Source organism: Ovis canadensis, chromosome X, assembly GCF_042477335.2.
Source record: "Ovis canadensis isolate MfBH-ARS-UI-01 breed Bighorn chromosome X, ARS-UI_OviCan_v2, whole genome shotgun sequence".
Classification (NCBI taxonomy): Eukaryota; Metazoa; Chordata; class Mammalia; order Artiodactyla; family Bovidae; genus Ovis; species Ovis canadensis.
The window spans coordinates 23,982,370-24,002,839 of NC_091727.1; the positions used below are offsets into that span (position 1 = coordinate 23,982,370).

Genomic DNA, 20,470 nt, shown 5'->3' on the forward strand with positions numbered 1-20,470 from the left:
TGTGCTTAAGATTCTTTTTTAAACTAGACCAAACTATCTTGGCTCTGAGTAAACAGCCAAGGCAAGGTTTACCTAGAAGGTCTAAAGTTTAAGCACTTTAAAAATGCAAGTTGGCTCTATTCAGGGTCGGAGGAATCCAGTGTGCTTGCCTCTTTGTTTCTGTTGTTCACTGTTGTTATTCTGTCCTCAATGCGCTGCACTGGAATCAGATGCTCCACTCTGCTGAAATACCTAGGCTGTGTTCAAGTCACTACTGGACAGCATGACACACATTTTAGGAGAGTGAACCCTACCCCATTAGCATCCTGGCTGACCCCAATCTCTGCAGGGTTCCTTGGTGTTAAAGTCATTTGAAGTTGTGATTGCTGCTTCGGGTTTATATACTCATCATGCCATCTGTTGCTCTAAGTTCACATCCTTACAAAAGTACATGAGTGCTTGTAATGTCAATATTTCCCAGATTTAGAATACAAGTTGTGAATACTCATGAAGTGCTTGAACCGATAAAGAAAAGTCAATGTGAAGTAGAATATACTATTGTGGACAAAATTTAATGTTGCATTGAAATGTAAAGTCACTTGGCTGATTTTTTATTTTAAATCATCACTGCTTAACTCATGAACAATGCCTAAACTGAGAACGTGAGCTGATTTAACAAGAGAAGAGTAATGTATATATAAAATGAAAGTTCATTACCATGTTTGTGTCCCTAAGTCCAAATCTGACCTGCTTGGCTTTGAGCAGTGGTCAGTTTAGTCGCAGTGAAATGTACGTGTGTTTCCAGGGTTCACGAGCTGCCTCATGTTTATAGAGGGAAGCCCGGCCCCTTGTGTTCTGTGCTATTCTGTGGCCTGGCTGGTACACACTGTCACGAGTGAAGAATGACTTTGGTTTGATGGTTTGTTTTTGTGATGGTTGGAAAAACATGACTGGGGAAGTGTGTGGCTCAGATAATGTCCCCCATCAGTCGGGGAGCCATCTGTGGTGTGTGTAATAGCCAGACGAGTCCTGGAGCACATGGGCAGTCCTGTACACAGTCATTGAACAATAAAGTGGTGGTTGTGTTTCCCTGAGTGTCAGTGTGGTCCTTTCCTGAGCTCTTGTCTGAAGTCTCATCACTCCCCCTGGTAAGCGCCACTTTCTGCTCTTTCAGTGTCAGAAACTCAGTACGTGAACAGCACCAAGCAGCTTGGCAAGTTGCTGGGAATGGACAAGAGGACTTTTTAAAATTCTTACCATCACTCAAAGGAAAAACAGGTCCTTCGGATTCTCTGTGGCAGGGATCACGGAACTGACCTTTGTGGTGGTGGATGGTGGGGGTGGTTGCGGGGGGCATCCTGTTGGTAAAGAAACTGCTTAACAGTTTTAACAGTAAATTTTATGTTGTTATGAAAGATACCGTATGTTATAGTGGTATTTTTCATACTATCCAAGGATTGAAAGAAAGGGGCCAATATAATATACTGGCCAAGCTGTAAAGTATAGTTCGGGCCGAGGCAGAAAAGGAGAGACGACCTCAACGGAGGTAGGTTACCTTTATTCAGGCAAGGAGGGGTGACAGTCTGTCTAATGTCCAGGCTGAGCACGCAAGGGATCAGGGAGGCTTCATATTTAAAGGGAGGATTGTGGAGCGATAAGGGGAAATGTTAGTCAGGTGGGATGTTTTGGGTAATCTTTAGTTGAGATGGCATTTGTAGTTGAACAGGGGGTGGGAGGTTTTGGGCAGGGGGTGATAAGCCCCAGGCAGATGTAGGGGATGGGAGGTTTCTGAGCAGAGGGTGGTAAGTCCCAGGTAGATGCAACCTGCCCGGAGCATCAGGGCGGGACTTTTGTTTTCCCTGAAGTTAGATGATTCAGCAAAAGGCATTTGAGACCGTTGTTTTCTTTTCTAGGCCCAAGGACTCCTTCACAAGCCAGGACACTTTTTTGACTGTGAGAAAGCACGTTTACTAACCATGCTATACAAGCCATGGCAACAGGTATAAACCAGGACTGTCTGGGGAGATTGGGCTTGACTGGCCATGGACCACCCATGCTAGAATCACCTGAGATGCTGATTAAATGCAGATTCCTGGGCTCTGGGTCAGCGCTACTGATCCAGATTCTCTGGGGTGAAGGCCTTGCAATCTTGGTTTTAACAGATGCTGCAGGGGAATTCTTTTTAAAAGGTAAGTTGGAAACATTTGCCATACAGAACATGCAGAAGATAGAAAACTTGGAATTTTCAATGAAAGAGCTGTGGGTTCCATGGTGTCTTCTGAGCAGCTGGCGCAGCATTGACACCAGAGAACCCAGAGCCTCCAAGGGCATTTGGCTGAAATTGGGTCCTTACTAAAAAACCAAGAGACAGAGTCTCTGTGTGCTTTACGGATGTGTCACTATTTTACTACGCATTCACTGGTGAACGGGTGTCTTTTTAAAATTTGAGAGCCATATAACTGCTGTCCTGTGCATTCATCACTAAAAACCAAAACTTCTGGAAAGTTTAAGGTGAGAAACTTGGGTTTGAATGATTCTTGGGGAGCGTTAATGTCAGGAAATCACTGTGTTTGCCTTGGTTCCACTACCAGCCAGCTGTTAACTGAGCTTTAGTTTCTTCATCTGTTAGGGAGTTGGACTGCCTGGTTCTAAGGTTCTTGCTGGGTCTAATGTTATAGGGCTCTCTTTAAAACCTAAAATGGGAAGCACTTCCTGATCACCTGCTTTCATGTTGTGCTGTGTCTTGCCCAAACCATTGACTCAGAAATGACAGTAGTTCAGTCAGAATTTTTAAATTGTCCATCTGTATTTTACCAAAGTCAGTCACTGTGCTAAGACATCATTCACAACTGGGGAAGAGCATTTTTGTAGCAGCCACTCCTGCCCTGTTTTGAATTCAGGAAGTAAGTATGGTTTAAAACTCACAAAGAGACCCCCCACTCAAGAGTCTGTGGTTCATGAAGCTGCTGCAGAGCATTGTACCATAGTGTCTGTTTTTACTTACTTGTCCTTCATTTCAAAATTCTTTCCAACAGTGAATGTTAGCAAATGAGTATCTGCTGGTATTTTTGGATGTTCACGTCATAATAACACAGAGATGTACTCTTTGATGACATGAATAAACCATAAGGCATCGCGTAGGAGGGGTTGCCTCTGGGAAGGGTTGCTGTAGACCCCTGCCCACCACTAGAACTCTGTGAGGTTGAGATCGTTCTCTATCTTTGCTGTCCAATATGGCCACAACGGCAGCCCACTCCAGTACTCTTGCCTGGCAAATCCCATGGACGGAGGAGCCTGGTAGGCTGCAGTCCATGGGGTCGCTAGGAGTCGGACACAACTGAGCGACTTCACTTTCACATTTCACTTTCATGCATTGGAGAAGGAAATGGCAACCCACTCCAGTGTTCTTGTCTGGAGAATCCCAGGGACGGGGAGCCTGGTGGGCTGCCGTCTCTGGGGTCACACAGAGTCGGACACGACGGAAGCGACTCAGCAGTAGCAGCAGCAGCCACCTGTACACGTGAAATGTGCGTAGTTGAACTGAGGAACTGAATTTTTAATTGGTATTTGGTTAAATTTTAATAGCCACTTGGGGTTCATGGTGACCATATTGGACAGTGTAGCTATATGCAGCCATTACTCGCTGTTGAGTTTTTAAAATTAACATTGAGTACCCTTTCTTGCCAGTCATTGGGCTGGGTGCTTGATGCTGCCCTTGTCCTTTCTAAATGTAGGTCTTAAAATGAATCCTTTGCCCCCTGCCTACTTATGATACTTTCATCAACATAATTGGCTCTCTTTGGATTAAAAAAAAAATAACAGAAGGATATCTTAGACTTTTTCCTGTTACAGCTGCTCAGTGCATCACTTCTCATCTTTGCTACAAAAGGCATTGATCTTAAACCTCTTTGAATCCAGTTATCTCAGAGACTCACTTTGTTCCTTGAGGTGAAGTATTAACTACAGGCCAGAGGGTCTCAACTTGACCACATCAGAGTCTCCAAGTCCTGTGCACCATTTTGGATTCATCAGATGGTGTCTGGGAAGTCTTTTGAATTCCCTAAGAGATTCTAAGGTGTGACAGGATTGAAAACCACTGATCAGGTGCCAACCACAGACCAGCCTCTGAGAATAGCTCAGATTCTGGCAGCAGCAAATCCTGTTTCCCTGGCACAGAGCAGGCCTAGGGTCATGGATGTTCTATTTAACAAGTAATTGGAAAATACTTAAAAAGAGAGAAAAGGCCTTGTCAGTTTGGATTTGGGGCAACTGAGGAGCTTTGCTGTGCAAGAAACTCTAAGCTAATGCTACTTTTGTTTCCTGGCATTCTTGTCCAAACAGAATTTGCTAGTGCTCAAACAAAATAAACATGTTAATGATTTCAACAACAGTGATGGATTGAGAAGCATTCAATAGTTCACATCCCAATTCTCAGAACCTGGGAGTGTGTTCTGTTTTCTAGCAAGAAAGAATTAAAGTTGCTGGTGACCTTAAAATAGGGGGAGTGTCCTGGATAATCCAGGTGGGCCAGTATAATCATAAGGGCTCTTTGTAGAGGAGAGAGACAGAAGGCATGTCATAGTGATATGATGTGAGAAGGACTGGCCTGGTCATTGCTGGCTTTGAGGATGGAAGGGGGCCACAAGCCAAGAAATGCAGGCTAGAAAAGGCAAGGAAAATGAATTCTCCACTAGAGCTTCTAGATAGGAATGCAGCCCTGCAAATACCTTCATTTTAGTCTAGGAAGACACACTTTTGACCTCTGACCTCCAGAACTGTAAAATAATACCCCTGTGTTGTTTTAGGTCATTGAAGTTGTTACAGCAATAAGAAACTAACACAACTTCCTCTTCAACTTCTTTCCTCCATCCTTAATCCCTGGGTACCAGACATGGGGAAAACATGGGGAAAAAATGATTCAGTTGTGTCAATGTACTGATATGGTTAGGCCAGTGAATGGCATCTTGTCAATATCTGTCCAGTGGAACAGGATTATCAGACAAAGTCTGGTTATCACCTCAAGCTATGTAATGAGTCATGTCCTGCTAATGAGTCACATCCATGTATGTGTATAGCAGAAGATGACAGGTTTTCTTTGAACTTGGAAATTCTAGAGGGACAAGTTTATTTGCAAGTCTAAGAAGTTGAAAAGGTCTCTATGGAAAAGGTAAAGTATCCCCTCTTTCAGGTATGGATTCATTCTTTTAAAATAGAAGGTTACATATCAAGTATCTTAGTTCTGTCTATTCCTTCCATCAGAATTCTGCTTCTATGAAGAGAGTACAGTAACCTTCCAAATTAATGCCTTTCCCTGCCTTGCAAGAAAGATTATGAAGGTGAGGAGAGTAAAAATTGCTCACAGGAAACAATGAACATTTAATTTGAACATTTAATTTCCTACTTTGAACATTTAATTTCCCACATCTGGTCAACTGCAGCTGACATTCAACCAATATGGTGTTTTTTTCCTAGAATATAAGTTATGGCACCTCCGTCCATAGTTCTTCAGGTACTCTGTTAAATGCTGTGAAAGTGCTGCACTCAATAGGGCAGCAAATTTGGAAACCTCAGCAGTGGCCACAGGCCTGGAAAAGGTCAGTTTTCATTCCAATCCCAAAGAAAGGCAATGAATGCCAAAGAATGTTCAAACTACCACACAGTTGCACTCATCTCGCACACTGGCAAAGTAATGCTCAAAATTCTCCAAGCCAGGCTTCAACAGTACATGAACCGTGAACTTCCAGATGTTCAAGCTGGATTTGCCAGCATCTGTTGGATCATCAAAAAAGCAAGAGAATTCCAGAAAAACATCTACTTCTGCTATATTGATTATGCCAAAGCCTTTGACTGTGTAGATAAAAACAAACTGGAAAATTCTTCAGGAGATGGGAAGACCAGACCAGCTTACCTGTCTCCTGAGAAATCTGTATGCAGATCAAGAAGCAACAGTTAGAACTGGACATGGAACAACAGACTGCTTCCAAATCGGGAAAGGAGTATGTCAAGGCTGTATACTGTCACCCTGCTTATTTAACTTATATGCAGAGTACATCATGTGAAATGCTGGGCTGGATGAAGCACAAGTTGGAATCAAGATTGCCGGGACAAATATCAATGACCTCAGATATGCAGATGACACCACCCTTATGACAGAAAGTGAAGTGGAACTAAAGAGCCTCTTTGTGAAAGTGAAAGAGGAGAGTGAAAAAGCTGGCTTAAAACTCAGCATTCAGAAAATGAAGATCATGGCATCCAGTCCCATCACTTCATGGCAAATAGATGGGGAAACAATGGAAGCAGTGACAGACTATTTTCTTCGGCTCCAAAATCACTGCAGACAGTGAGTGCAGCCATGAACTTAAAAGCCACTTGCTCCTTGGAAGAAAAGCTATGACCAACCTAGACAGCATATTAAAAAGCAGAGACATTACGTTGCCAACAAAGGTCCGTTTAGTCAAAGCTATGGTTTTTCCAGTAGTCCTGTGTGGATATGAGAGTTGGACCATAAAGAAAGCTGAACGCCAAAGAATTGATGCTTTTGAACTGTGGTGTTGGAGAAGACTCTTGAGAGTCCTTGGACAGCAAGGAGATCCAACCAGTCCATCCTAAAGGAGATCAATCCTGAATATTCATTGGAAGGACTGATGCTGAAGCTGAAATTCCAATATTTTGGCCACCTGATGCAAAGAACTGACTCCTTGGAAAAGACCCTGATGCTGGGAAAGATTGAAGGCAGAAGGAGAAGGGGATGACAGAGGATGAGATGGTTGGATGGCATCACCAACTCGATGGACATGAGTTTGAGCAAGCTCTGGGAGTTGGTGATGGACAGGGAGGCCTGGCGTGCTGCCATGGGGTCTCAAAGAGTCGGACATGACTGAGCGACTGAACTGAACTGATAAGTTATGGCAGTAAAGGGCCTAACATAAAGATCCATTAGCATCTGCTGATGTTTATGCTCTTAATGATATATTCAGATTTTACTGGTTCTTTATTTTCAAGTTTTTATGAGTTCTTTTTTTCATATTAATGTATTAACTTAAATTGGAGGCTACTTTTAAACATGAGTTTTGTTATGCCGTTTGCCCACATGCCACAACTAAAGATCCCGTGTGCTGCAACTAAGACCCAGTGCAGCCAAATAAGTATTTATAAATAAAGATGTAGAATCAAACAAGAACAACAAAAACTTTCTTCACTCACAGGCCATACAAAAACAGGCACAAGGGGGAACTTTGCTGGAGGAAAGTGGAATGATTCCCATATCCCCAGAGAATTAAATAAGGCCACATTATGTTGGAGGGATTTTAGGTAAGACATCCACAACGGTAGGTTATAGTAAAGGATGGAAGAGCATAGAATGAACCACCGAATGGGAGTGGCTGTGGAGAATGTCTTGGAGAAAACACTCTCTCCCTGCCATGAGACCCACCATAATTGAAGATGGGGAAATGAGGAGGCCACATAGGCATGGATCTTTAGGGGTACTGAGGAAATAACCCTTTTGTTCCCCAACCATAGCATCTTGACCTCCCCCTCAGCACCCCCAAAGAGGTGTCAGGAGTGGGGCTTTGTAAGGAGCAAGGCTACTATTGCAAAGAGCTATTTGCTCCTTGATGAGCAAACAAAGTTGAAGGGTGTGGCTCCCCTTTGCCTGGGGGAGGGTGTATATAGAGAGGTCAGGAGCCCTGGGATGCACTGTGAGAGGCTTAACTATGGCTGATGAGATCTGTATACCAGAGGAGAGTAACATAAATGGAGAAAACACAAACATAGAACAGCTAGCTCCAAGAATCAAGAAGATGACGGAACAAGGGACTTCTCATCAGTCAAAGACCAGAGACAGTACCAAGGTCAGATGACCCTACCCATGTTCCTCTCCTCCCCGTAGATCTCCCCAAGACTCCTATCCTACCCTTGCCAAGCACAAATGCCTGCCTCCATTCCAGTCTCTACCCATGAGGCCCCCTTTCCTATAACATTCCCATCCTCCTCTCCCAAACCGAAGTCCTGCTGACTCGGCCTGATGCCTTTTCAGGTGCAGGAAAACATGAGAGTAAAAAGGACCCCTCAAAGAAGTCAAGAAAAAAATCTCAATCATCCCCCCTCTTATCCAAGAATATCTAACAGAAGCATAAGGCCTACGGCATTCATCTGTTACCACAAACTGAAATATCATATAAGCACATGCTGAGCAGGAATAAGAAGCAATGGAAAATCCAACCATTCAAAGTAACTTCCTGTGCAGACAGTTAATTTCAGAGCCTGGGCCAGAGCACTAGAACAAGCTGTCTTTGGAAGCAGCAATGAGGAAATGGTCAAAGATGAAGGAACACATCTGAGACTGTCATGGTATATGGATGTTGAATACAATAAAATCAGCTAGTTGGAAAAAGATGTGTGTATCTGTGGGTGGGAGGGAAGAAAGGAAGGGAAGAGGCAGGTGTGTCAGGAGGGTGGGAGGTGAGGTCCTGGAGGGCTGGGGGCCAGACTGGGAGGATAGCCAGACACTGGAGGATAAGGACTGGCTGAGGACTAAGAACTGAAGACCAGCTTCCTCAGCACTTTGTCCAAAGGACAAAAAGAAAAAGGTCTTTGGTGGTTCATGTGTGTGGGGCAGAGAGGGACAGTAATGTCAGAGTCAAGTTACTCTAAATCCAGCCTGTCAAGGACACGTTTGATCTGTGTGGGAAAAGCCAGGTACTGTGTGAAGGATAGGTATTCTGTCTTTAAATGAATTCCCATGCTGCCTGCAGGCCTGGTTCTATTTCTTCTAGAGTCTAGGCTAATGTTAGAACTGTTGTTTCAAAGCGCTAGACCATGCCAATGGAGTTAATTGTTGTTTAGTCGCTCAGTAGTGTCTCTTTTGTGACCCCATGGACTGAAGCCCACCAGGCTTCTCTGTCCATGGGATTCTCCAGGCAAGAATCCTGGAGTGGGGTGCCATTTCCATCTCCAGGGGATCTTCCTGACCCAGGGATTGAACCTGAATCTCCTGCATTGGTAGGTGGATTCTTTACCACTGAACCATCAGGGAAGCCCACTGAATGTAATAGAAGCTCCTGGATTCCACTAGTGGAGGGCACCACCACAATGCTGAGAGCGACCGTCTGCCTTAATTTGCTGACCTTTCGAACCCTGATTTAGTACTACTCCCATCTCTCTGCTAGCAGCCCATGAAAGCAGCTTTGCCCCAAAGATGGATAAGTGGCCAAAATGGCCACACTCCAGTGTTCAGGCCCAGGTGAAAAGCTGTAGGTGGCAAGGTAAGGATGGTGGGTAGAACCCAAGAACCTACAGAGGCTGCAGTGTGAAAGTGGCCCCCTGTGCGGTTGGGTGTGGAGGCCCCAGGCCAGCTCCCCAGTCTCCTAGCGAGGGGTGAGCCCTTTGCCATGGTGCCTCAGTGACAGCCTCATAGCTGGAGAAGTTTGGGGACCATGGAGCTTGCCTCCTGAATTCAGAGACTTCTACGGGCAAAGGAGACCTCAGAAACCATTTCCTCTAATGCCCTCATTTTACAAAAGCAGACACTGAGGTCAGAAAAGTGAAGGGCTTTGACAGAGGTCAGAAAGCAAGTTGGCAGTGGAGCCTACAACTCAGGGTCCTGGCTGGGCCCCTGGCATGACCTCCCCTCCAGGTAAGTGATCCTAACCAGCTATTTTCTTATTGAATTATTGATTCAATTGTACTAATCTCTGCTGTACAACAAAGTGACACACACATACTTTTTTTAATATTCTTTTCCATTAAGGTTTATCCCAGGAGATTGGATATAGTTCCCTGTGCTGTACAGTAGGACCTTGTTTATCCATCTACTAACCCCCAAATCCCAATCCATCCCTCCCATATCCCCCGCTCTTTGGCAACTGCAAGCCTGTTCTCTATGTCCATGAGTCTGTTTGTTCCATGGATAGGTTTATTGGTGCCATATTTTAGATTCCCTATACAAGTGATAGCACAGGGTATTTGTCTTTCTTATTTACTTCATATGACAGTCTGGTTGCACCCATGTTGCTGCAAATGGCAATATTTTGTTCTTTTTATGGCTGAGTACTATTCCACTGTGTATATATGCCACAGCTTCTTTATCGACTCATCTGTTAATGGACCTTTAGGTTATTCCCTTGTCAGGCAGGAGCCGGCTGGCAGCTCCCGGCTTGGCCAGTGCTGCCCGACAACAGACCCATCATTCAGGGCTGGGCCCAGCTGGGCGGAGGCAGGACCGTGGCTACGCCTCTGCTTTTCCATGTTGCACCAGAGCTCGTAAGTAGGAACACACAGCAGCACGCTTTTAAGAAACACAATAGGTGAAAAGTGCAATTCTGCATCCCTTTATTTATAAACAAGTTGAGAATGCCATGTCCTGTTGAGCAAGAGTGGGTTTGGAGCGCAGAGAGGGAGGTGCAGGGGTGGCAGGGGGCGGGGCCTGATTCCGGAAGTTCACATGATTCAGCACCAGAGCAAACGCTTGGGCGTAAGGTCGTGCTTTAACCCAGACGAGTTGTCGTCGTCTTGTCTTATATTTACAGCATAGTCTGAAGTATGTATGCTTTTCTTATGGCTTTGTCCCGGGACACATCGCAGTGACACACAGAAAAAAAACTCAAGTCTAGAGAGAAGTAGAAGTTGCAGAATGCCTCATGAGCTCTTTTGTTAAAAGAAGAAAAATCTGATGGCCAAGACTAGTGCTGACTGGATGCCTGGGGAACAGGGACATCTCTGTTCCCTTCAGGTTCATCAGATTCAGCTGAGTCTATATCGCCATCTTGCATCTCTCTCCCCGGGATGTGCCTGGCTGATAAGTCCCAAGATGGAGAGGAGGAATCCACGCTCTTCCCATCCCTCCCGCCAAGGATGGTCAGTAACTCCAAACTCAGGCCGTCCTGCAGCTCTGTGTCTTCCCCGCAGAGCAGGTCAGAAGGCAGACTTGGGTCTCGGGAGCACTCGTCTTAAGGTTGGTTTCCTTTGCCTTTGCCAAGTCCTGGCCCATGGGAGCTGGCTTGCCAGAAACGGGCCATTCAGTGTGACTCTGACATTACAATTGCCCTGGGTTTTTAGCTGGTGAACATTGGATTTTGGGGTCCCCAGGAGGAAGATGAGACAGCTGATGGAGAAGGGCAGAAATGGGAAAGCTGGGCAGGCGGAACCCACAACCTGCATGGGTACCCACTAACCTTGGCTGTCAGTGAAAGGAGGCCTGCCTTCTTCACCTGTTAGGGAGTGAGCGACCCCTGTAAGGGAGCAGACAGGCACTGCGCTCCCACACTTGCCCTTCTTCACGTATCTTGCCTTCTTCCACAACCTAAATTGCTGTCCTTCAGCCCTCAGTCTGAAGCTTCCTTTCCTGTCTAGGGCAAAAGAATATTTCCTCGCTTTCTGGCATTTCTGCTTACCTCTCTGAGCTTGAGTAACACTTGGTATCACTCTCATTCCAGCCTTAACTCCCTTGGGGCCATGACTGTGGACAGCCAGCCACCGCATCTCCTCCCAGGCAGGGAAGGAGGGCCAGGGAGAAGCTGGTGGCCAGGATGCATCAAAGATTGGGTTGCAGACTCCTCCATTCCTTCTCATTAATCTTGCAGCCTTGGGAGGGGAGGTATTGTTAATGGTCAGAAGTGGGGCCTGGGGTGAGACTTAGAACCTGCTTGTGGGTTGTGATGGCCTGTCCCTGGCACTGAATGTGAGTCATAACGGCGGCACGTGTCAGTGTGGTATGTAAGGCCTGCAAAGTTAGAGGCCGCCTGGTACGTCAATGCCAAGCTGTTTGCTCCGGAGCAGGAATCAGGTAAACATGGGTTTATCTGCTCTGGGCCAGAGCCTAGAACCAGAAAAGGCATTCCCAAGAGAGTTTTCTCCTGCAGAGGGAGGCCCTCACATGAGTCAAGCATGCAGATTTTCTTGAAGCTTTTCTCCTCCCTCTAGGCACCTCGTTCTCCTTTTCTCTTCCCTCGTTCCCACTGCCTTGTGCAGCTGGCTGCTGCCTCCTGTCAGTGCTCGGAGATGGGGGCATACGCGCCAGTGTGCCCGGGGAACACGGTGGGAGAGAGACCACACAGCACGGTGGAAGCACGGGGCAATGCTCTGGGCCTTGATGGCAGCAAGAAATTTCCTCACGTGCCATCTTCCCACTGGCTCTCTGTCCCACATGAATGCTCGACAGAGTTCTGGAAAAACTGCCAGGAACAGGGGAGTGCCCAAGCCAGCTGAGCCTCATGGTTCTGCTTCCCAACAAACCCTACTATCTCCAGGTGGGCAGGGAGGTAGTTCAGCCCCAATGCGAGGGGAAAGACATGCCACCTTCCTTCCTTGGTTGCCCCATGTGTCTCCCAGAAGGCTGGTTCACAAGGCCTCTGAAAAGGAGTGTTTCTGTCCCGAGGGATGCTGGGCTTTGCCCATGTCACTGTTCTGGGCCCCTGACTCCAATGGCACAGCCAGATGATGCTACCTCTACTCAGGTGTGTGCTCCCACCCCTCGCCTCTACCTACTCACGTCTACCCGTGCTTAGCAGATAGCAACAACAGACACCTCAGTGGGAAAGCTTACCGTCTTCAACCCACTTGAAGCCTAAGGCTGGGAGTAATTACGGGACTGCCTGGCCCGTTCAGAGGCTGAGGCTCCCACCGTGCTCAGTGAAACTCTCAGAGCCTGCCTCCACCTGCAATGATGATGGGAGGCCATGAGCACCACTCGCCGATTTCTTGGCTGGGACGACATTTTTGCAGGAATGCAGGATGAGCTTTTGACAAGGTGCCCAAGTCCCAAGGGAACCAGGCAGTTCTGAAGACTGAGGATTTCAGTGGGCTATTAGGGTGGGAGCTGGAGAGGGGGACAGTATAAAATGCCGCCACCACTGACTTGTTGCATATGGTACACACCCTGGATGGCGTCTTGGGAGCATACGTAGAACAGATATGTGCAAGTAGCACCCCCTATTGGTATACTTTGTGGCTTGGGACATCAAACTGCTGCTTGAGGTCTGCAGAACTGTTCACTGGTCAGAAATGGGAAAAGCCATTCCATGACAGCATCCTTGAAGGAGAAGCTTCAGGAAACAGCAACCATCTGCTAAACTCGGAGCCAAAGCAGAGCGGCTCCTTGTGTGTATATGTCTATAGGATGTTCTCTTGCATTTCCCACAGACTAAGGTAATTTCTAGAAAACAAGGAAATCAAACCAATGATGAAAGAGTACAGCCAGGAGAAGACACTAGGCCTTAGGCAGCATTCTCCTGGAAAGAACTGTCCTTGGCATGAGAAGTTGCGGTTCACACTAGGTGACCTGGGATATATCTGGCCTAAAGCAAGGCTTGGTCTAGACTGCAAAGGACTGATGCGTTGCAACCTCTGGTCTCTGGATAAACTGAGAAGGCTGGCGTTTGTCTGTAGCTCGACTATTTCAGAAGCACTGTGCCACCTCTACTGGAAATAACTTTATTCTGGCAGCGCTTGGGCGGTGGGAGGCAACGTGCATGGCCCTTAGGAGCTGAAAGAAGCAGACTTCAGGTGCTGCCGCTTCCATGGGTGGCGTACCTGGTGGGGGTGGGAGTAAGGGCCAAAGCAGAAGACACCCCACTCAGTGTGAGTCTCCCAGGGGTGCTCTGCCTCTTTCTTTAGCAAGGTTAAAGTAGGGTGGTTCTAGATGATGCTAAGAAGGTCTGTATAGGTTGCCCGCCTGGAAACCTCCATGCAGAGCCTGGGTTTGGGACAGAGTGGAGACTGAGTGGGGAGCTGGTCCCGAGGGGAGCTGTGTCCTGGGCTGAGCTGCAGCGCCAGCGACTGTTGCCTTCCCCCCCAGGGTGTCCTCTGTGTCCCCGCCCTGCCCCCCCACCCCACGTGGTGGGGGCTCTGGTTGTTAGCCAGCAGCCTTTACTTCTCATCCTCATCCCCCTCACTCATGCTGCTCATGGAGGCTGAGGCGGCTTTAGGTGAGAAGGGGGGTGAGGGTTTGTGCGGGAGCCACAAAAAGGTGGGCGACGGGGAGCGGGAAGGAGACCGGCTCCTGGTGGGGCTGCTCACAGGGCTCTGCTTTGGGGACAAGGCGTGCAGCATCCGGTTGCTCCTCTCCTGGAACATCTGCTTCTAGAGAGAGAAGGGAGAGAGGCATGTGTTAAAAGAGCCATGTGCAGGGCAGGGAAACAAACATGGCATGAGGGCGGGAGCACGCACGCACACACACACATACACACACACACAGGCTAGTGTGGCAGCCTGTGGCCCCAGACTGTCTCGGGGCCGGGGCGGGGGCGGGCGGTGCTGAGTGAGGCTCTGGGGCAGGAGGATGCTGCCGCATCCGATTGCTATCACGGCTGGTTCTTGGAGGTCACCTCATCTCACCTCCTGTTCTCCCTTCCCAATCTGACTGCTGTCTGTGATGTGCCCAGTGGAAGGGCCGCGGGAAACACAGCAAAAACTCCTCTCCTCATCGCACAGTAAACACAATATGAGTATGTCAGACGAAACTATGGTCTGGGAGACAAAGCAAGAGCAGTTAGCAGATTGGGGTGGGGCCCGGGGAGGTGGATGGGTGGCAACTGCGAGTCGAGCAGAGGCCTGAAAGAGGTGATGGGGAGGGGACCAGGGGGATGGAAATCAGGGAGAAGCACGTTCCAGACAGACCCCGAGAAGGGAGCACATGGTGCATGTCGTGGGACAAGCCAGGTGGTGAGTAGGGGCATGCGCATGGCTAGGAGGAGCTCTACAGAGTAACAGAGGGCTGTGGCCTGTGGGTCTTGGTGGCCCACTGTAAACTTGGCCTTTGAGGAGTAGAGAAAGCTCTAGAGAGTTCCTTTAGCTCTGGAGTTCTGAGCAAAAGAAAAACACGGACTTGTGGTTTAAAGGGGACCCCTGTGGCTGCTGTGCTGGGAACAGATGATAGTGAAGCGAAGGCAGGAGCAGGGGACAGCAAAGAGCCCTCAGTAAGAACCCAAGAGGATGATGGTGCCCTGGGCTGGGATGACGGCCATGAGCATGGTGAGAAATGGCTAGAATTATGGTATGTTTTTTTCCTGTTGTTTTATTAAGGTTTACTTAATAATTTCCAGTTAAGCTTCTTAATGTACAGTTCTGAGAGTTTTGATAAATGCCTTCAGTTTTGTGACTACCACTACCATTGAGTTACTGAGATCATTTGCAGTCACCCCCCGCTCCCCATCCTGGGGTCGCAGAAGTGTTTTCTGTCCCTAGAGTTTTGCCTTTTGCAGAATGTCATCTAAATGGAATCATGCGGTATTTGGTGGTGGCTTACTTGCTCGCTCGTGTCTGATTCTTTGCAACTCCATGGACTGTAGCCTGCCAAACTCCTCTGTCCATGGGATTTCCCAGCAAGAATACTTTAGTGGGTTGCCATTGCCTTCTCCAGGGGATCTTCCCGACCCAGGGATCGAACCCAGTCACCTGCATTAGCAGGTGGTCTTCTGCACTTCAGGCAGATTCTTTACCGACTGAGCCACCAGGGAAGCTGCGTATATGGTCTGGCTCTGTTTTGAAAGTGGAGCCAACAGGACTCGTGACAGATGGGATGTGGGGTGTGGGAGGAAGCAGAATCAAGTGACTAGTTTCTGGCCCGTGAAACAAGAAAGCTGATGCCACTGGCTGGTGTAGGAAACCATGGGGCTGGAGGAGGTCGGGGGAATAAGATGGCTTTCCCAGTTTGGGACCTCTGGTGACTGCTGCGTAGTGCTTTCAGCGCCAAGCTCTTCTGCAACACTGTCCGTTAGCCTCTGGGGAACCTAGTCCTGGCACCGAGCCCCTGCCCATCTGCCCTCCTGCCGCAGCCCTCGAGCACTCTGTTCCCCATGCCCGAACGTCCTCCCCAGGCTGCCTGGGCTCTGCGCTCTAGTTTGCCATCACTGCTCCTTGTAGAGCCTCAGCCCCCAGCTGCTTGCTCCAATCCTCTGCTCTAAACTGGCTCTGAGAGCCAATTCTCTTGTTAGCCCTCTTAGACTTTGCTTCATTTGAGTTTTTCATTTTATGAACTACTACTGAGACCTTGGGGACCTGGTGCTGTTACAAGAAGGGGAAGAAAAGGGTAATTTGGTGGTCATATTCAAACAGGGGCTTCGGTGACATGGGGAAGAAGGGGTGGAAAGGGGCGTTGATTCTGTGGGACTGGCTTTACAAGCAGAGGGTGCTAAGTAGGCAGTGCTAGGCATAACTTCTTGGCTTGACTGGACCTCCCAGTGCCTATAGGGTACAGTAGTTGAAGCTAGAGCACCAGGAGGAGGATGGATTTCTCTGGAAGAGCCCCTGGAAGATTGTAATCAGTAGAGGGGTATGGTAAGATTCATGATGTAGAAATACCTTTGGGTGTGGGAGCATAAAAGCAAAGAAAGAAACCATTAAAAAAAGATTAATGTTTGGCTATATAAAAATTGAAAACTTCTATACATCTATTTCTGCTTTATTGACTATGCCAAAGCCTTTGACTGTGTGGATCACAACAAACTGTGGAAAATTCTGAAAGAGATGGGAATAACAGACCACCTGACCTGCCTCCTGAGAAACCTGTATGCAGGTCAGGAAGCAACAGCTAGAACTGGACATGGAACAACAGACTGGTTCCAAATAGGAAAAGGAGTACGTCAAGGCTGTATATTGTCATCCTGCTCATTTAACTTATATGCAGAGTACATCATGAGAAATGCTGGGCTGGAGGAAGCACAAGCTGGAATCAAGATTGTCAGGGGAAATATCAATAACCTCAGATATGCAGATGACACCACCCTTATGGCAGAAAGTGAAGAACTAAAGAGCCTCTTGATGAAAGTGAAAGAAGAGAGTGAAAGGTTGGCTTAAAGTTCAACATTCAGAAAACAAAGATCATGGCATCCGGTCCCATCACTTCATGGCAAATAGTTGGGGTAAAAGTGGAAACAGTGGCTGACTTTATTTTTCTGGGCTCCAAAATCACTGCAAATGGTGATTGCAGCCATGAAATTAAAAGACGCTTACTCCTTGGAAGGAAAGTTATGACCAACCTAGACAGCATATTAAAAAGCAGAGACATTGTCAACAAAGGTCTGTCTCGTCAAGGCTATGGTTTTTTCCAGTGGTCATGTATGGATGTGAGAGTTGGACTGTAAAAAAAGCTGAGCGCTGAAGAATTGATGCTTTTGAACTGTGGTGTTGGAGAAGACTCTTGAGAGTCCCTTGGACAGCAAGGAGATACAACTAGTCCATCCTAAAGGAAATCAGTCCTGAATATTCATTGGAAGGACTGATGCTGAAGCTGAAACTCCAATACTGTGGCCACCTGATGTGAAGAGCTGACTCATTGGAAAAGACCTTGATGCTTGGAAAGATTGAAGGTGGAAGGAAAAGGGGACGACAGAGGATGAGATGGTTGGATGACATCACTGACTCAATGGTCATGAGTTTGGGTGAACTCTGGGAGTTGGTGATGGACATGGAGGCCTGGCATGCTGCAGTCCATGGGTTCTCAAAGAGTCGGACATGATTGAGTGACTGAACTAAACTGAACTGATACCTCAAAAAAACAAAACAAAACACTATCACTATGAAATAAGGTAAAAGGCAAATGAAGAAAAGGGAAAAACTTTTGCAACATTTAAATACAAACTAAGCAGCTTAGTATATAATAGAGTTTACAAACCCAAAAGAAAATAATGAGCATTTGGCACATATAGGTAATTCACAAAAGACTTATAAATGAACTATAAAAAATGTTTGGCATTACTAATAAACAAATGCAAAGTGACTGATGTGAGAAACCTTTTTTTCTATACCAGATTGCTAAAAATATTTTTCACCTTCCCAACCTTTTAAAACTTTTTCCAGTTTTGAAATATAATTGACATACTGCACTATATACATTTGAGGTATACAACATAATTTCACTTAAATTGTGAAGTGATTGCTATATTAAGGTTAGTTAACATCCATCATCTCATGGATACAAATTTTTTTTCCATGTGATGAACTCTTAGGATATACTCTCAAAACCTGCATATACAGCACACAGCACTGTTAACTATAGTGATCATCATACATTACATCCCCAGTACTTACTTACCTTATAATTGGAACTTTGTACCTTTTGACCCCTTTTCTGCAAATTCCCCTCCCCATACTCCCTACCTCTGGTAAACACAAATCAATGAGATCATACAGTATTTGTCATTCTCTGACTTATTTCACTTGGTGTAATGCCTTCAAGGTCCATCCATGTTATCACAAATGGCAGGATTTCTTTTCTATAGATGAGTAATAATCCATTATACTATATACAGACACACACCACAACTTCATCCATCCATCCATCAATGGACACTGAGGCTGTTTCCATGTCTTGGCTATTGTAAATATTGCTGCTATGAACCTGTCATTTCCTTCAGATAAAACAGCTGACTCTTGAACAGTATCAGGGCTTAGGGGTGCTGACCCTCTGTGAAGTAAAAAAAATCCATGTATAACATAGTTGGCCCTCTGTATTTGTGGTTCTACATTTGTGGATTCAACCAACTGTGGATCATGTAGTCCTTTAGTATTTAATACTGAAAAAGAAATCCAAGTGTAAGTGGACCCACGCAGTTCAAACCCATGTTGTTCAAGGGTCAACTGTATTCCCACAAGTGGAATTTCTAGATCATATTTTGAATTTTTTGAGAAACCTTCATAATGTTTCCATAGTGGCTGTACCAGTTGACGGTCCCACCAACAGTGCACAAGGGATCCCTTTTCTCTACATACTTCAGAGCATTCGTTACCTTTTGTCTTTTTAATGCCAACCACCAGTATCACTGACTCAATGGACATGAGCTTGAGCAAACTCTGGGAGACGCTGAAGGACAAGGAAGCCTGGTGTGCTGCAGTCCAGGGGGTTGCAAAGAGTCGGACACAACTTAGGGACTGAACAACAACTCTGACAGGCATGAGGTAATATCTCATTGTGATTTCAATGTGCATTTCCCTGTTGATTTAGTGATGTTGAACATGTCTTCATGTACTTGTTGGCCATTTGTATATCTTTTTTTGGAAAAATGTCTATTCAGGTCCTTTGCCCATTTTTAAACTGGATTACTTGGTTTTTCGCTACTCAGTTGTATGAGTTCTTTATATATTTTAGATGTTAACACCTTATCGGATATATGGTTTGCAAACTCTTTTCCCTTTCTGTAGGCTTTTAAACTTGTAGATGGTTTCTTTGGCCATGCAGAACATTTATTTTGTTGCTTGTGCTTTAGGTGTCCAACCAAAAAATCATTGCTAAGACTCATGTCAAGGGCTTTTTCTCTGATATTTTCTACTGGGAATTTTATGGATTATGATCTTACACTAAAATCTTTCATCTATTTCAAGTTAATTTTTGTGTAGCTGTAAGATAGAGGTCTACTTTCATTCTTTTACCTGTGACAATCCAATTTTCTAGCACCGTTTATTGAAGATAATTGTCTTTTCTCTATTAAGTATTTTTGGCTCCCTTGCATGGGTTTACTTCTGGGCTCTCAACTCTGTTTTGTTGGCCTATGTGTCTGTTTCTATGCCACTACCATACTATTTTGATTAATATAGCTTTACAGTACAGCTTGAAAGCAAGAAGTATGATGCTCTCCCAATTTTTCTTTCTCAAGATTGCTTTGGCTGTCTGGGTGGTGTCTTTTGTGGTTTCATATACATTTTAGGACTTTTTTTATATTTCTGTGAAAAACTGCCATTGGAATCTTGATAGGAATTGCACTGAATCTATAGACGGCTTTCAGCAGTACAGGCATTTTAACAGTTCTTTCAGTCTATTAACGTGAGTTATCTTTCCATTTATTGGTGTCTTCTTGGATTCCTTTCATCAGTGTCTTGTAGTTTTCAGTGCACAGATCTTTTACCTCCTCCCCAAGTGAGGCTGTAGGTTGGGCTCCACAGTTTCCTGGATTTCCTGGTCAGGATTACTAGATGCTCAGGACTGGTACTACACTCAGCAGTTGGTGGGGCTATGAATTAGCTTCTCTTTCTTGGTAGGGCAGCAGAATAGGCCCCAGGGCTTGTACAGCTTGTTTTTGGAGACCTGGCCAGACAGGGCCACCAGTTTTGCTTTCTGTTCAAGTGCTGTTGGATGGGCTAGGCAGCTTCCCGTGTGCTTCAATTCCATGGTTGGGTGGGCTGCACACTGTATTCAGCAATAAGTGGGGCTGTGAATTAGCTTCCCTTCCCAGGCATGGTGGGAGAATCAACCTGAAGGCTGGAGAGGCCTTTGTTTTTGTGGTCCTTATTCAAGCTGATCTGCACCCTCAGTTCCCTGGCTCAGCAGTGCCGCTGGCTCTGCTGTGCAGTCCGTCAGCTGTCTGCTGGGCTCTGCTCAAGTATTGCTGGACCAGGCAGCTTCCCAGCTGTTCTGGCCAGGCTTTCTGGTTGGGTGGGGCTTGTAGCTTCACCCAGCAATGACTGGGGGCTATAACTCAGCTCCTCATCATGACTGGGGACAGACCAGGCTTCAGGGCCCAGAGTTTTTGTTTGAGGACCCACATTGGACTAACTTGGG

General features: G+C 46.3%; 1 protein-coding gene across 6 annotated transcripts in view; it reads right to left on the reverse strand.

Annotated features, from left to right (window-relative positions):
* Nucleotides 1-10,294: 10,294 nt before the first annotated feature.
* Nucleotides 10,295-20,470, reverse strand: part of PCYT1B (phosphate cytidylyltransferase 1B, choline) — a 143,608-nt gene continuing 133,432 nt past the window's right edge. For 3 of the 6 annotated variants that reach the window (XM_070289870.1, XM_070289869.1, XM_070289871.1), the window contains exon 8: nucleotides 10,295-14,058. In XM_070289870.1, coding sequence (XP_070145971.1) covers nucleotides 13,846-14,058 — 213 coding nt within the window. In that variant the 3' untranslated portion in view covers nucleotides 10,295-13,845. The remainder of the gene's footprint in view (nucleotides 14,059-20,470) is intronic. The other 3 variants (XM_070289872.1, XM_070289873.1, XM_070289874.1) reach the window with 2 other exon arrangements.